The sequence below is a fragment of the Planococcus citri genome, chromosome 3, assembly GCF_950023065.1.
Source record: "Planococcus citri chromosome 3, ihPlaCitr1.1, whole genome shotgun sequence".
NCBI lineage: Eukaryota > Metazoa > Arthropoda > Insecta > Hemiptera > Pseudococcidae > Planococcus > Planococcus citri.
Window position 1 is genome coordinate 32,854,091 of NC_088679.1, and position 16,180 is coordinate 32,870,270.

A 16,180-nucleotide genomic window follows, 5' to 3' on the forward strand; every position below is an offset into this window, starting at 1 on the left:
TTTTTTGAAAAGAATCTGCGGAATATGCGCAGGAAAATGCGCATATTCTTGCGCATGCGCAAGCAAAAAAAGAATATTCGCGAATTTGCCCAACACTACTTCTAAAAAAAGGAGAAAATAGGAAAAAACCGAAACCAAAACCAAAACCGAAACCGATTCCTTTGAAATCAAACCCTTTAGGCAAAACCGGAACGAGAGAGATATTATTTTTGAAAACCTAAACCAAAACCAAAACCGAAACCTTTACTTTTTCAAAAAACATAAAACCGAAACCAAAACCGAGAGTGATATCTATCCGGTTTTCAAGCCCTGGCTAGCTAACGTTTAGCTAATGGCTAATTTTTTTAAAATGAAGTTGTACCTCAAAACACTCGTTAAAAAAAGACCAATTACATGGTACTCCCAGAAATTGTTTATTGACATATTAATCATTATGTAAAAAGGAGTAAAAAGTAAAAAAAAAAAAAAATTACTCAAAATCAGGTTTAAAAATCAAATTTACATAAAATTAAGAGTCTAATAGGAGCAAAAATCAGCCAGCCATGGAAATGAAAAATGATTGGCTAAAAGCTAGCTACTAGCTAATGCTTCGGAGAGTTAGCCAGCTAATGGCTAAAGCTAAAAAAGCATTGGCTACCCTCGGCTAACGGCTAATGGCTAAAAGCTAATGGCTAGCTAAGCAGCCCTGGTTACCAATTCTTCTGCCGAAGAATTTGCCTAATTTTCTTCTCGTAGGAAAAAATTGCCAAGCAGATTTTTTTTAAAAAAAAGCTACAGAAAGTGAAAACTAATAATATTTGTACAAGTAATCAACATGAATGAAGAAATATTATCAAAACCGAAGAAAAAATTCAAAGGTTTTACTCCGATATTTCAAAACCCGAAGAAAAAAAATGTAAAAAAAGAACCCACCAAGAAACCATTTACCGGATTCTCAGAATTTTACAAAAAAATAAAAGATTATGAAATCTACGACGAAGATGACGATTACGATAGCTTGTTCGATGCCTACTTACCAAGAAAAGAAGCACCTAAGATCCAAGAGAAAAAAGAAGAACCTTCTCCACCTCCGGATAAACACTTCAAACCTCAAAAGTACTTCGCATGGTGTAAAGAACGATCAAAAGAAGCTTTCGACAGATGCGCCGAAGAAGAGGGAGATATTGTACATAACGAAGAAAATGATGAAAATGAAAGAGCCGGATCAATTAAAGCTGATTCGCTGGTAATGGATATAAAAAGATCATCTGGAATGAAGAAATACGACGAGTATCGAAAACCCTATGACCAAAGTACGCTTGATAATTCATCGCAAACGAAAGACGATCACGATATTAATCCGTGGTTTCGTTCAATGCTAAATAAATGGCAAAACGTAGACACCTTGGGTGAAAATCGTGTACAACTTGAAGTACCTGAAGTTGACGATGGCTTAAGAAATATTTATGAAAAACTCAACGCTAGAGAAAAGTTGAAATTTAACGACGAATTGACTCGTAAAGTGAACACTTACCCGTATGATTTTCAATTCAAATTTTTAAATAAAAGGATGAAAAACTTTTTACAAAGAACAACACGTGCTGGGAATTTAGATGATGCCAGGTCAGATCATACATCAACGAATGGATCAGAAATTCCTAATCCGTGGAATTTCAACGATGAGTTACCTTGTCAGAAAAAAGAATTGGAGATTTATTTTAATAAATTAACGAAGCCTAAACGTGAAATCAATTTTCAACCAGAAGATTTTAAATCGTGGTATACGAAGATGACGTTTAATTACGATCGTCGATTTAAAGATTTTGATGAAATGAATATTACCCCCGAACAAGAAGATTTTAGTGTCTGGATGACCAAAAATATCGAAAAATTGAATAAAAAATATAACGAAGAGTTTTCCAAAGCTATGATGGATCTTGAACAAAGATGTCCCCTCAAAAATAATGTGCGTAAAGACAGATCTCAAGATCGTTTAAAAGAGGATTTTCCATCTGATATATCGAAATGTAATTGGTCTACTTCTAATGTAAGTAGTTGTAGAAGTATGATTGAAAAGTTGCAATGAATTTGTAAATTCTGACCTAGATGCAAACGTGGTATCCATGTTTTAAGAATAGAAAGTGATTGAACAACCCAATTGATAGGTAATGACAAAAAAAAAAAACAATTTAAAATAAATTTTTTATCATTTGGATGGAAAATGGGCAATGTATTAGTACATATAAGTAGAGATTTGAAAACCTAACCTGAGTACCTCTACCTACCTCATTTTTTGTGATAATGTTTTTGAATTTTAGTCGACATTAAAAAAATATATACCTATATATTGAATTATTTTGATACATTTTTGCTTTATATACTTTATAAGTCTACACTTGATAGAAAAATTTATATAAAATTATAACCTACTGTACAATGCTGAATTGCTGATACTTAATTAAATACTTAAAAATTAATGGGCCCACGGTTTCCAGCCTTTTTTCTTAAAATATTTTCCCAAAATTGTAACATGGTTTTATTCTCAAAATTTTCCATTTTTTGGTCCGTGGGCGAGTAGATATTCAAACAACGCATTTCATCATCCTTAGAAACAGGTTCCCAATTCACTAATGGAGTACTAGGATTTCTGCGCAAATAAAAATTAGGTAAATGGTTTTAGGTTTTATGAAATTTGGTCACATACTTAGCTTATAAATACACAGACACAACATACCCTGTTTTCATGAAAGCGATAATACTGGATGATAAAAATTTAGCCATTTGGTCATCGAGTTGATTTTTTCTTCTACCGTTCCAACTCACGATATAAAATTGATCGTCACAATGACAAACACCTTAAAAAAAGAAATTGGTAAATTGATTTTAAATGAGGAAAAATACAACTTTTTAAAAATCTGTAATACTACATTGTGAGTTAAACATAATTCACTGTTTTCAATTTCATATTGTAATAACAACTCAAACAAAGCGAGTTGGTTTGCAGTCTTTGAATTTCCGAAAAAGCAAGCAAAGCTACTCCATAACTTAGTTGTTGTTTGAGTTGCAGCGTTAAATTAAGGAAGGCAAAACATTATTTTAAATCAAGAACTTTACTACTTACTTACCTGTGTATTTTTTAATTTTTTTAAAAGCAACTTACCGTAATTTTCTTTACCGGGATGATAATCAGAGAAACTTTCAGATCCTCTGTACTTGAATCGGTAGCAATAGACATTATTTTTTACCACAGAATTGTGTAATTTGGTGACCTTTGTTACAGGATGGTAGAATAACCGGTCCCCTAATGCCTGGAAATAATTTACCAAGAATACTTACTGCTTTATGGTTCAATAATATCTACTTTTATTAAAATATAATGTGGAGTGTTCCCGGGTACGATCAAGTGAGCATTTTCGTAAAGTGCCAATTTTTTCATGATTTTTGATTCATTTTTAGAAGGAATTATCTTTGCGAATCATGATAAACATACCTATAGTCAACGAGGGGAAGTTTTTAATTAGTTCATAGTGAGATTTATGAATCATAGAATCTCATTGTTTTTTCACCCTTCTGATTTGAACTCACAGAGAGATCGAATCCAAAAAATAAATGGCCCATTAAATTCGTAGTTGCTGGCTCAAGGTGGAACGAACTTCCTTTTTTTTATCAACCCGAAATGCCTACAATAGGTAATAATGTATTCCACACCAATATTAATACTCACCCGGAATAATTCGTCAATAGTGTCATTAGATATTTTCCTGTCTCCAAAATAATGTTTCTTTATCAAAGAACCGATTTCACTTCCTGGTTTTTCCAATAGGCTGTTGTTATTATACAGAAACATGTCGGGTGCTAATTCATCCCATTTTTCATCCAGACTGTTGAAAAAGGTTGAATTGGAAACGATCGCTATAATATAATGAGACATATTCCATTACAGAATTTTTCAAATACAAAATGTTGATACTAATTTGAATAAAATTATAACCAAATTAGCACGTACCGATTCCAGGAACTGTGCCTTCTCTATCGACTACACTAATCATCCAAGGTATATCGTTTACATGACTATCTTCCAATTCATAAATTGGATTATGACTTAAGAACGAATTATGGTGAAAAGGTTCAAGGACAGGACCGAATGGTATATCGGTATCATGTTTTCCCTCCTGAAAATGAAAATTACGTATCTATGAAAATAAGTATAACTGCGAATACTCACTTCTTGTGTCATTATTGTATTACGAATGAAAGATATTACCAATAAAATACATGTGGCTCGATATATTTCCTCGATAGTTTTGTTTCTTAAACAGTTCAAAATGTATGATGAATCTCCGTTTTCACATTTGAGTATTTCGGCCAATTCCAATGATTTTGACCACGTGTAAGGACGTAAGGACCAAGGAAAACCAGCTGCGCCACTGGCAGATATTGCTTTTTGAAAAAGATCTGTAATTTTCCGAAGAAAAATCACATTCAATTTATCAATATTTGAGCGAAAATTCGTCATTTTAGAATTTGGAAAATCATTTGTAACATTTAGGGCGAGTTGTAAACCAAGATTGTCATCTTTCTTAGCACCAGTCATTACCAATTTAATGGCCTATAGCTTGATTTATGTATGTAGGATTGTAGGTACCTACCTGGATTTGCCATCGTCCTGTTAATCGGATGGTGCGAGCGAAACAGCATTTCATTATAGAAAATACGAGTAATCATATGATAATGCACGCAGGCAGCTCCCGCAGATACTCCATAAATAGTGACGCTTTTAGGATCACCTCCGAAATTCCGGATATTTTTGTGGATCCACTCGAGAGCAACGACTTGATCTTTCAGTCCATTGTTTCCAGGCACAATTAAATCACTAGTGCTGAGAAATCCTGCGAAATGAAATCGTTAAAAGTCACAGCTGGGTGCTGGCGAAGTTTTATTCGGAGTAACCTACCTAGAGGTCCGAGTCGATAATTAATGCTGACAAATACGATATCGTCGTTTTGCATAATGTAATCAGGATTCATGTTTTTACCACTTCCGTACATGAATGCTCCACCGTGTATGTAAACTAACACGTTCATCAGTTCTGATGAATTGGCTGCTAATATCTAAATAGGTAGGTAAATATAATTACATAAATTTTTTTAATGTACCTATCGTGAGTATGGTCAGAGATTAACTGGGTAGGTAAATGTAAATAATCACCTTACCTTAGGAGTGAAAACGTTCAAATAAAGACAGTCTTCATCACCTTTCACTGGAGTCTCTTCTGATTTGCGTATAAATTGAACACATTCTGGCCCTCGCACTGTAGCATTTCTAACTCCATTCCAACCTACTACTGGCTGAGGATTCTTGAAAAATTAAAACATAATATAAGACAACTTGCCTACGTACTGATGAGCAAATCGATATAAAAAATAGATCGGTTTACTTTAAATCTGTTTTCTCCAATAGGTGGAGCAGCAAAAGGTATCCCATAATATACGAATACTTGTCGATTATTCGGCAAAGTGTACGTTGTTCCGCATAATTCACCTTCTGTTATTTTTACGCAAGGTTGGCAATGAGCCAAGGTGCAAACGCAGATCACTAGGAGCAATTTCATTGTAGTAGTAATTCAATATTTGTGGTTTGAATAACTGAAAATACGTATCAATGAATTTTTGTTCATATTAATTAGAAAGAGGCACCATTTACCTATAATAATTGAAGATAGTAAATTTTTCTAAAAACTTTAAGGTAGATTTACCATTAGAGCTGTTTTATCGATGTTTCTATCGAATTAAATTTTTACGTTTCCCAAATTGAAATTTCTTTGTCAACAGCTTTCCACGTTAATAATTAAACAGACTTCATTTTCCCGATTTAACTGAAAAGTTTTTCAAAAAATGAATTAAATTTTTTCACTAAACAATGAGAATAGTTCTTTGAAAAAAAAAAAAACTTGCGTAACTTACCTTTTAATTTTTACAAAACATAATGAGTAGATAATTGCAATTCAAAAATGTTTAATTATGTGCTTATTTACTTACCAGAAGGATAACTTGAAATAAAAATCTTCAATCTTTTGAGAAAAGTTTCTTCCGATCACTTCAAATTCGTAATGATCACGTAATAATTTTCATTTTAAGTTGTCGATAAATGTTGGTGATAATTGATAAGGTTTTTAATTTGATTAACAATATACTTTAATGGGTTTTGATGAGAGCCTAAATTCAATACTTACGATAAGAAAATATTCTATTGCAGTCAATTTAAAAATAATTCGGCCAAAAGCTATTAAATATAGGTACATATCACTGAAATAATCACAAAAATTATTTCTTTCCTAATCACTCTTATTGAAAAAATTTGCTACCAGAAAAATATTTTGGTTGATCAGAGAAATATAGCGTGATACGTTTTTTTCCAAAATATTTCCCAGTCATCAAGATGGCAATTGGGGAAAAGTATAGTGAGTCGTGAAACAATCGATGGGTCTGTTCTATCATTCATTCAATAAATTTCAAAAAGTCGTTCCCACATAAAACAGCCATTTTTATATTCAACATAATTTCAAACTTCAAAAAATGGAAAAATGACTCTTGCAATAAACGGATAGGTATAATAAAAATAATTTTTGAAGCAAGTGATAATTATTGAAGTTTTAATAGACAATCAAATTAAATAAAGAGTAAAACTGCAGAATTCTTTGTGGAAATGTTCTTTGATGAAATGAAGCTAAACTTCAGGTAAAACTAAATTTAAAAACAAATTATAGGTGTACCTATCTATGCTCTCAAAACTATCGAGACCTAAAATGGGTCCAGAGCGAATATATTTCAGCCTTTTTCATTGAAACTTATTTTGCTAAAGAGTCATTAAACTGAAAGATCTACTTGGAAATTTTTTTTCAAAAAAAGATCAGCATTCAGTTGCTCAAATAATTAAAATTAAAAACAGGTATAAAATTAAAATTGACATTTTTCAATGAATTTCGAAAATTCAACGCCTAAAATCCTGAATATTACATTATTTTTAATCTCAAATTATTATCTCTTCATTAGGAACTAAGTAGGTAAGTAGGTACATAAGCTATACTTATCGAACACCTAATTGAAAATCAAATTGTAATTTTATCTCATAGATAAAATAAGCAAATTTGTACTCGTTTTCCGTCATTTATTTTGGTACATTTAATCATTAAAATTAATGACAAACTTTATGCATTTTTTAATTCAAATGATCAGGTGATTCAAATTTCATTCTCCAAATGTCCCATATAGTACCTACGTCTTTTGATAACAGTTTTTGTCAAAGTTCATCTCTTCGCATTACTGCTAAATTAGATGAATATTCATGAGATAAAATATTTTTCCAAAATTTACTAGTAGCTGGATTCGTTATGTCTTTATACACCATATCGTCTGCTGAATTGATATTCAAACACATCAAACTGGGAGTTTGATCTTTGGCAACTGGTTTCCAGGCATTTATTCCAATACCAGGATTTCTAAAACATGTATTAAACAAAAAAATGGGTATACAATCAGTGCAATTTATTGAATTTTTTTGAAGAAAAAAAGTTGGAAATAATCTCTACCCTGTATTAATGAAATTCGCATAGATAGATGATATTAATTTGGTCATTGCTTTATCTGCTTCAGTTTCTTCAGAGCTTGTTGGAAGATATCGTAAAAAGTACAAAATATCATCCGCATGACTAGTTCCTTGATGAAAACGAGAAATGAAGAAATAATAATTATTATCAGAAAGTATAGGTAATACTCGTAATACTCTACGAAGCGATAATAATTTTAATCATGAGAATTAAACCGAAATAAACTCACCATAATTATCGAAATTTTTCGTATATACATTGGTAAGACTATATTTTCCTCGATAATTAAATTTATAACAGTAAACATTGCTTTTAGTAGCCGAACTGTGCAGTTTTGTAATATCGAATATTTCATTATAGAAAAATCGATCTCCCAGCATCTGGAAAATTGCGATTTGAAAATTGAATGCCAGAGTAATCTTTTGATTTTGCATGCTATTCAATTATGTCTTGGGTGCAGTCTAAATAAATAGGTACCTAACTACATACATAGGTAGTCAATGCAAATATGCTCCATAGAAATACAGTAATTTCTTACTTGAATTAGCTGATTTATGGTTTCTTTAGAAATGGGCTTGTTCCCGAGGTAGAATTTTTTTATAGCTTCGCTTATTGCATCTTTCTCCTTTTCTGGTACACTGTAATTATACATGAGTAAATTCGGCGCTAGTTTATACCAATTATCGTTCAATTCTTTCAATAAATTATCATGAGCAATGAATTCTGAAATTCAAAGTCAAAAAAGGAATTAATTTGTCTCACTTGTTCATAGAAATATTCGTAGATAAAAAATAAACGTTAAGAATAATCAATCATATTATTAGGTAGGTATATATGTAGTACCTGCACTTGGAAACAACCCTTCTTTTTCAGTAACACCTGTCATCCAAGGTAAATCTTTCACTTTTCCTCTCGCCACCAACTCAAGAGGATGTGATGATAAAAATGCATTCGGACTTTCTGGCTCTACCACTGGACCAAATGGTGAAAATGGACAATACCTCCATTCCTAAAATTAATAATCAGTACAAAATTTTCGATCATAAAATCATACATATTTCACAAATACATTCACCTTATGATCTTTAAAAGTGGATAGAAACTTGATCAGTCACCATAAAATTCCTCGATTGTTCTACAACAGCTCTAGCTGGCCTTTTTTGCAAACATTTCACCATATCCACGTTATTATCGGTAGGGCAACCAACAAGGGTAGCCAAATGAGTAGATTTTTGGGTAACGTTTCGTGGTAAAGTCCATGGATGGAATACATTTGCACTCAATGAAGCGCCTTTATGGAAAAGTCCTGGTAGAATAGAAGGTAAAAAACATGAATGGAGTTTCGGACGAAGAAAAATTAAAGTGCAACCAAAAACAACACCAGTAAAAATTTCAGGAGCTAAATTTCATTTTTTTTGTCATCATCGGTAATTTTTTAAATTTTAATCATGGTTTTTTTGGGGGGGAAATATTCAAATTTTAGTAAGACTGCTAGGTAGGTATTATAGACAACTGAAATTTATGTTTATGCCCTATTTTTGCCTTTTCTAATCGATTACTGGTGGTTTTGAGCAGCTATGAAGCCTTCAGCATTTTAGGGTTTCTAGTTCTAGACCAGAATGAAATTATTTATTTAGCACCTAATTTCAATTTTCAAATGATTTTTTTCCTTAAATTACGAATTCTGAAAATCCTGCAACTCTTTAATAAAGACCTCACAATATCTTTTCTCCCTTACACGGTCGATCGACTCTAAATTTTTTTTTAAATCATAATGAAAAGGTAGGTAGGTAGGTAAGTAGGTAAGTACATATGTCGTCTACAGTCATGTTTAATTTATTACCTTCGCTCAACGGTGAAATAAAATGATAATGAACACTGGCACCGCCAGCAGAAGATCCAGCAATCGTAACGCTAGAGGGATTGCCACCAAAATGAATAATATTTCGCTTAATCCACTTTAACGCAGCTACTTGATCTTTCATTCCAAAATTACCAGGAGCAACGTTATCAGCAGTGCTGAAGAATCCTATAATTAAAAACGATCGCTCAAGTATTATGTAAAGTTTAATACATACAAGCTTATCAAAACTACTGCGAATATACCTATTGATTAAATTTTTATTTTTACCTAACGCTCCCACACGATAATTAATGTTAACAAAAACAATATCGTTCGTCTGCAAAATATAATCAGGATAATAAATTCCTCCACTGCCGAACATGAAAGCTCCACCGTGAATGTACACCAAAACATTCATCAAAGGATTATCAACTCCATCAACAGGTAGCTGTAGGTAATGAAATTAAAAATAAATCCACCGAACGAGAGAATCAACATGAAATTACCTACTTTAGGAGTGTAGATATTCAAATAAAGGCAATCCTCCTCCCCTGAAATTTCATACAGTCTAGGACGATGTGCAATTTGTAAACACGAGCTTGGGAGTTTTGTCGCATTCCATACTCCAACCCATGGTTCCAATTGTTGAGGATCCTATTGAAATATGAAACAGGTAGGTAGGTATTTTAGGTGACCACGTGAATCAAGTACCGTACCTACCTAATAAAAGTGTTTACATATATGTACCTAACTAAATAAATGACTATTACCTTGAATCTATTTTCGAAAATTGGGGGAGCCGCATAAGGAATTCCCAAAAATGCATGCACAATACGCCCATTAGGTAATTCATAAAAAGTCCCAGCAAGCTCACCTTCTTCGACCCTAACAACAGGTGATGAACTCGAAACAAATTTTAAACAGCAAACGATAAAGATTAAAAGCATCATTTTTACGAATGTTCAAGTCGCGAATTGTTTTGAACCGAGCGGTAGCAACACGTAGTAAACATACTGGGGATTTTGTAACACAGCAATGAGAGATAAGATAAGTACTGCTAAAGACAATTGATGAATAGTGATGGTTAAATCAGGTTACCTTTAATATTCTCATACTATACAGGCCACAGGGTGTTCCGGAAATCGTCTGCCAAAATTCAATTGTAGGTAGCTTACTAAGAGGAGACGAACAAAAAACGTTTTATGACTTTGAATAAATCATTTAAAATTGCCCATCTTCAAAATTGAAGGGGCAAACTTGATTCAGAATTTCCAAATTTGTTGTGGGTGCCCTAGATTTTGAAAATTTTGAATTTCCGAATTATGGTTGTGCCTTCAATTTTTAAGATAGGCAATTTGTTACGACAGCATTTTTTGTTCGTTCGTTTGAGCACTTCGGGTTATTGAAGTCATTTTAATGATGCAAACATTTTCATTGTAAATTCAAAATTGAAGAAGTTACACCATTTTTGAGTAAAAATTTACCAATTTTGAAAAATTTGCCAAAAATGAGAAAATGTTTGAATCATTTAAGTGACTTCACCAACCCGGATAGTATTCGAGTGGTCAAACAAAAAAAAAGCTATCATGGCGAATTGCCCATCTTCAAAATTTAAGGCACAAACACTATTTGAGAATTCAAAATTTTCAAAATTTAGGGCACAAAAATTTGGAAATTTTGAGTCAAATTTGCCCCTTCAATTTTGAAGATGGGCAATTTATAGCGTTTTTTGTTCGTCTCCTCAAGTACTACATATCTATATAGGTAGTTGAATTTTGGCAGACGATTTCCGGAACACCCTGTATGTATAGTCTTTCGTTGTGCTTGAAAAATTTGAATCTATGTTGCTTTCAGAAAGAATATACGAAAAATTATCTTCAAGGTTTCACTAATTAGCTGATTTTTGTGATGGTAAATCTTTTATTCAAATAATGACTACAGAAAATTTTAGTAGGTATATATTTCTTCATGTAGTGCGTTGACATTTAAACGTATCGGCTGTTCATATATGAGATGTTCAACTACCTATATATAAACTAGGAGCGAATTTGTTGATTCACTCGAAGTACCTAGATCAAGATCTTTCATGCATGTACGAAATGTGCGAATTCCTACCTGTTTAAATAGGTACCTACCTATATCATTGGCTGCTGTGTGGAATCAGTAGGTAGGTAATAGGTATATTTCACTAGATAGAGATACCTACTTGATGCGGAGTATTTGGAATTAGCAAATTACATATCATTGTACCAAGTAAGTAATAGGAACTTAAATATACCTATCAGACACTTTTGAGCGTTTTAGTAGGTATCTCTTTAAAACATTCTGCACATTTTTTTCATTGTTTAAAAAAAATTACAGATATTTAAAAAGAAATAAGGCTATGATTTGCAAACAATTTATAATTTCATTTAGACCTAATGATTGAGCTCGATAAATTGTAAAGTACACGTAGGTACTTACGTACCTACACTTATAACAGTTATAACGAACCTAGATTATTAAATTTATAATGACTCAGTTTTTTATGTAAGTACCTATTTGAAATATCTACTCCTTGAATTGACAATTTGTATTCTTCAAAGCTCATCTCTTCGCACTACATCCAGATTGGACGAGTATTCGTCAGATAAAACATTTTTCCAGAATTTACTCGTAGCTGCATTCGTTATGTCGCTGTACACTAAATCATCTGCTGAATTGATATTCAAACACATTAAACTGGGATTTTGATCTTTGGCAACTGGTTTCCAGGCATCTACTCCAATAGCAGGATTTCTAAAACATACATCGAGCAAATAGGATGTGAAAGTAGACAAGGCAATCTTATGATCAGTTCGATCGAATAAGTAATTTCTTAAAGAGAAGTGCAAAATTAAACTTACCCAGTTTTCATGAAATTCACATAAATGGATGATACTAATTTGGTCATCGCTTTATCTGCTTTGGTTTCTTCAGAGCTTGATGGAAGGTATCGCAAGAAGTATGATATATCATCCGAATGGCTGCTTCCTGGATTTGAACCAGAAATTTAAAAAAAATAATTATTGTATATCAAGTTGGTAATATGTATAAGCAATTAATGCTTCTTTTCCACCATACATATTTTAACCGTGTAAAGTAGGCTGAAAAGTGAACTGAACGTACCATAATTTTCGGAATTTTTCGCATACACATTAGTAAGGCTATATTTTCCTCGATAATTGAATTTGTAACAGTACACTTCGTTTTTAGTAGCCGAACTGTGTAGTTTTGTAATATCGAATATTTCATTATAGAAAAATCGATCTCCCAGCATCTGAAAAATAGTAAATTGAATAAATACCTATCTAGTGGGGGAATCTGGTGCTTATTTTTTTGGTTTAAATTGTTTTCTCATCTCCTCGAATTTTAAAATTATTCTCACTTGAACTAGTTGATCCCTAGTTTCTTTGCAAATAGGTTTGTCTCCGAAATAAAAGTTTCTGATGGCATCGCTTACTGCGTCTCTTTCTTTTTCTGGTACGCTGTAATTATACATGAGTAAATTTGGCGCTATTTCGTACCAATTATCGTTCAATTCTTTTAACAGATGATCATGAGCCATAAACTCTGAAACCCAAATTGAAAAAAAAAACAATAAAATATTATGCATCATAAGTAGGTATTTAAATTACCTATCTAAAATAGACAATAAAAGTGTATACCTGCTCCTGGATACAATCCTTCTTTTTCAGTAACACCAGTCATCCAGGGTAAATCTTTCACTTTTCCACTTGCCACCAATTCAAGAGGATGTGATGATAAAAATGCATTTGGACTTTCTGGTTCTACCGTTGGCCCAAATGGTGAAAATGGACAATATCTCCATACCTATGATTCAAAATCGCATACTTAGCTATATCGCGTTCTAAAAATTCACCTTATGATTTTCGCAATTGAATGGAAACTAGGACACCTACCATAAAATTCCTCAATTGCTCTACAATAGCTCTAGCTGGCCTCTTTTGCAAACATTTCACCATTTCTCGATTGTTATCAATGGGGCAACCAACAAGAGCAGCCAAATGAGTAGATTTTTGGGGAACGTTTCTTGGTAAAGTCCATGGATGGAATACATTTGCACTTAACGAAGCTCCTTTGTGGAAAAGACCTGATAGGAAAAAAGGATAAAAATGAATGGCGTTTCGTGCTGAGTGCACAATTTTTGAACGAGTTGAAGTCAAATAGGTGAAAAAAGACGTTTCATCGAATTTCGATGAATAAAAAAATGAATAAGTAAGTATTTCAGCAAAAAAATGATGAGGTATGGCAGGCTTTTGGTAGAAATATTTTTCACTCTAGACGACTTTTTTGCCATCATTCTCCTTCTACTCTTCTTCTTGGAAAAATTATACTACACAGTAGACGATTTTTGGATCAAACAACAAAAAGTCGAGATGAATGTGTCAGTTTCCATGGATTTAATTTTTCAATTTTTGGCGAATTTTTAAAAATTCGAAATTGCTAAAATGTTTACAGAAAGTTCAAAATTTGATAAGATCAAGATAGAGAGCTGAAATTTGGTTCGTAGGTACTTCATGTTTGTCCTTCCAAATCAACCGGTGGTTATTTTAAGCCTTTTTAGAGCCCCGGCAGTTTTTTTATATATATTTTTTTGTATTGAAAAGCAAAAATCTAGCTGGAACATCTCATTTTCATCCTCTCCTGTTTTTTTATCAACCAAAAAACCATTAAAATGACACCATTTTTATCATTTTTCCTCCTTCAATATTTTGCCATTTTAGTCGGACCTTATCTCTCCCTCTCACCTATCAAGAAATCTCTGGTTCAGTTATTACCTTTTTGGAAATAAATTTTTAAACTGTCTATAGGTAGCTACTTACTAGCATCTATACCCAACCGAATGTCGAAATGTGATAATCATTTTAAGCACACTGAAGTAATTTATCACTTTCAAAAATTATGTAAGCAGTAGCCATGTTTAATTTACCTTTACTCAACGGAGAAATAAAGTGATAATGGACGCTAGCGCCTCCAGCTGAAGATCCAGCTATCGTAACACTGTCAGGATTACCACCAAAATGAATAATATTTCTTTGAATCCATTTCAACGCAGCCACTTGATCTTTCAATCCAAAATTTCCAGGGGCAACGTTATCACCAGTGCTAAAGAATCCTATAAGAAAATCACATAAGTACCACCCTTTATGTATGTACCTATCTAACTTTCATAATCTCCTCAAAAATTTCTTGCTTGTTTTTACCTAATGCTCCGAGACGATAATTAATATTGACGAAAACAATATCATGATCCTGTTGGATATAATCTGGGTAGTAAATTCCTCCACTAGCAAACATAAAAGCTCCTCCGTGAAAGTAAACCAAAACGTTCATCAAAGGATTATCAACTCCATCAACAGGCAACTACACGCATGGAATTAAGAATAAGTCCATAAATTTATATCAGCTAGGATTAAAGACTGAATAAATTTACCTTATGCTACCTTATAGATTATACCTACTTTAGGAGTGTAGATATTCAAATAAAGGCAGTCTTCCTCCCCTGAAATTTCATACAGTCTACGATGCTCGATTTGTAAACACCAGCTCTGGAGTTTGGTCGCATTCCATACACCAACCCATGGTTTCAATTGTTGCGGTTCCTGAACATGAAAAAAAAAAAAAGAACAAAACATAGGTAGGTATCAAGTCAGGAAAAATGTTTGTGGAGGTGTGTGATTTTTACCTTGAATCGGTTCTTGAAAATTGGCGGAGCCGCATAAGGAATTCCCAAAAATGCATTTACAATACGTCCATTAGGTAATTCGTAAAAAGTTCCGGCAAGTTCGCCTTGTTCCACCCTAACAATAGGCGATGAGCACGATATAAAGGTTAAACAGCACACACTAAAGATTAAGAGCATCATCTTTACGACTGCGACTGTTTCAGTTTGCGTACTTACTTGATTGTATCGCAATACAGCAATGAAATGTGAATGTACGTATCGACGATTTTGTAATATTACTGTTATAGAGATAAAGTACCTATCTATAAGCGCTTGAGGTGCGGCCGTGCGGGCTTAAGGTACCAATTTGAAAATCTCAACGGTTAAATAAAGTTATACCGTCATAATCTTATCCTATTTTCAAAAAATTGCAGTCTGCTTATTCGCATTTAGTAACAATATAAAGTTATCTTCAAGATTTGACCAATTTAATTTTTGATAAGTGAAAATATTCTGTCGATAGAAAGTATATCTACCTACTTATTTAAAATCTCGAGTATAATCAATATCATGAATTACTAACGTGTATTGAAGATGCGATATAGGTAATTGATTCGAATTAATTGCCTGTACAATACATGTTTGATATTATCTCAGGATCGTTTTATTCGCGAGTGTCGTTGATGTGATCGGCAATCTAAAAGCACGTGGGTATCTACCTACCAACCAATTTTTTAAAGAATAATTCTACTTGTATGTACAAGTACAATGAGTAGGCAACTTTATTTACACTCCTGTAAATAAAATTGACTAGACTGGATGATATTCAGATGAAACATATAATTTTCAGAAGTTGTGAGTGCTGATCTGATTTTATAATGCTTACTTGGTTGCGTTAGTTGTTGCAACTCCCAAGACTGAACAAATGGAAATGTATCCTCAATTTTCAAAACCATCAACAAAAAATGGACAGGTTTCTATGTTTTATAAAAGAAGAGTGATATTCCAAAACTCGCTTTGTCCATTTTTATCGAAGTTGGGTTTT

At 32.8% G+C, this 16,180-nt stretch overlaps 3 protein-coding genes across 4 annotated transcripts; all 3 read right to left on the minus strand.

The window, feature by feature from the left end:
- Nucleotides 1-2,331: 2,331 nt before the first annotated feature.
- On the minus strand, nt 2,332-6,177 carry LOC135840381 (carboxylic ester hydrolase-like). 2 transcript variants are annotated; one of them, XM_065356885.1, is made up of 12 exons: nt 6,018-6,177; nt 5,735-5,854; nt 5,417-5,624; nt 5,193-5,336; nt 4,934-5,090; nt 4,629-4,868; nt 4,244-4,434; nt 3,986-4,151; nt 3,704-3,891; nt 3,140-3,287; nt 2,714-2,834; nt 2,332-2,626 (listed from the first exon to the last, which is right to left on the minus strand). In XM_065356885.1, exons 3-12 carry the CDS (start codon nt 5,588-5,590, stop codon nt 2,446-2,448), a joined length of 1,710 nt encoding a protein of 569 aa, XP_065212957.1. In that variant the 5' UTR covers nt 5,591-5,624; nt 5,735-5,854; nt 6,018-6,177; the 3' UTR covers nt 2,332-2,445. The 2 variants fall into 2 exon arrangements, with proteins under 2 accessions (XP_065212957.1, XP_065212958.1); XM_065356886.1 differs by having other exon boundaries at nt 5,943-6,078.
- A 948-nt stretch (nt 6,178-7,125) lies between these two features.
- On the minus strand, nt 7,126-10,862 carry LOC135840382 (esterase E4-like). Its single transcript, XM_065356887.1, has 10 exons — nt 10,199-10,862; nt 9,939-10,082; nt 9,717-9,876; nt 9,429-9,614; nt 8,701-8,891; nt 8,429-8,594; nt 8,124-8,308; nt 7,815-7,965; nt 7,568-7,694; nt 7,126-7,477 (listed from the first exon to the last, which is right to left on the minus strand). The coding sequence occupies exons 1-10, from the start codon at nt 10,376-10,378 to the stop codon at nt 7,279-7,281; spliced, it is 1,689 nt and encodes a 562-aa protein (XP_065212959.1). The 5' UTR covers nt 10,379-10,862; the 3' UTR covers nt 7,126-7,278.
- A 948-nt stretch (nt 10,863-11,810) lies between these two features.
- Nucleotides 11,811-15,465, minus strand: LOC135840383 (esterase E4-like). Its single transcript, XM_065356888.1, has 10 exons — nt 15,157-15,465; nt 14,933-15,073; nt 14,675-14,834; nt 14,401-14,586; nt 13,370-13,560; nt 13,115-13,280; nt 12,835-13,019; nt 12,576-12,726; nt 12,314-12,440; nt 11,811-12,206 (listed from the first exon to the last, which is right to left on the minus strand). Exons 1-10 carry the CDS (start codon nt 15,334-15,336, stop codon nt 12,008-12,010), a joined length of 1,686 nt encoding a protein of 561 aa, XP_065212960.1. The 5' UTR covers nt 15,337-15,465; the 3' UTR covers nt 11,811-12,007.
- Between the last annotated feature and the right edge of the window lie 715 nt (nt 15,466-16,180).

Excerpts from the sequence above, each read along its gene's own strand:
- LOC135840381 (XM_065356885.1), bottom strand. The coding sequence starts at position 5,590 with ATGAAATTGCTCCTAGTGATCTGCGTTTGCACCTTGGCTCATTGCCAA. Across the intron at positions 5,337-5,416 it reads TTGGAGAAAACAGATTTAAA|AATCCTCAGCCAGTAGTAGG; the intron begins GTAAACCGATCT and ends TAATTTTTCAAG. Across the intron at positions 2,627-2,713 it reads ATCGCTTTCATGAAAACAGG|AAATCCTAGTACTCCATTAG; the intron begins GTATGTTGTGTC and ends TTATTTGCGCAG.
- LOC135840382 (XM_065356887.1), bottom strand. The coding sequence starts at position 10,378 with ATGATGCTTTTAATCTTTATCGTTTGCTGTTTAAAATTTGTTTCGAGT. Across the intron at positions 8,595-8,700 it reads AACAATCGAGGAATTTTATG|GAATGGAGGTATTGTCCATT; the intron begins GTGACTGATCAA and ends TATTAATTTTAG. Across the intron at positions 7,695-7,814 it reads GAAAAATTTCGATAATTATG|GAACTAGTCATGCGGATGAT; the intron begins GTGAGTTTATTT and ends GTTTTCATCAAG.
- LOC135840383 (XM_065356888.1), bottom strand. The coding sequence starts at position 15,336 with ATGATGCTCTTAATCTTTAGTGTGTGCTGTTTAACCTTTATATCGTGC. Across the intron at positions 15,074-15,156 it reads TTTTCAAGAACCGATTCAAG|GAACCGCAACAATTGAAACC; the intron begins GTAAAAATCACA and ends TTTCATGTTCAG. Across the intron at positions 12,727-12,834 it reads CTAGGGATCAACTAGTTCAA|ATGCTGGGAGATCGATTTTT; the intron begins GTGAGAATAATT and ends ACTATTTTTCAG.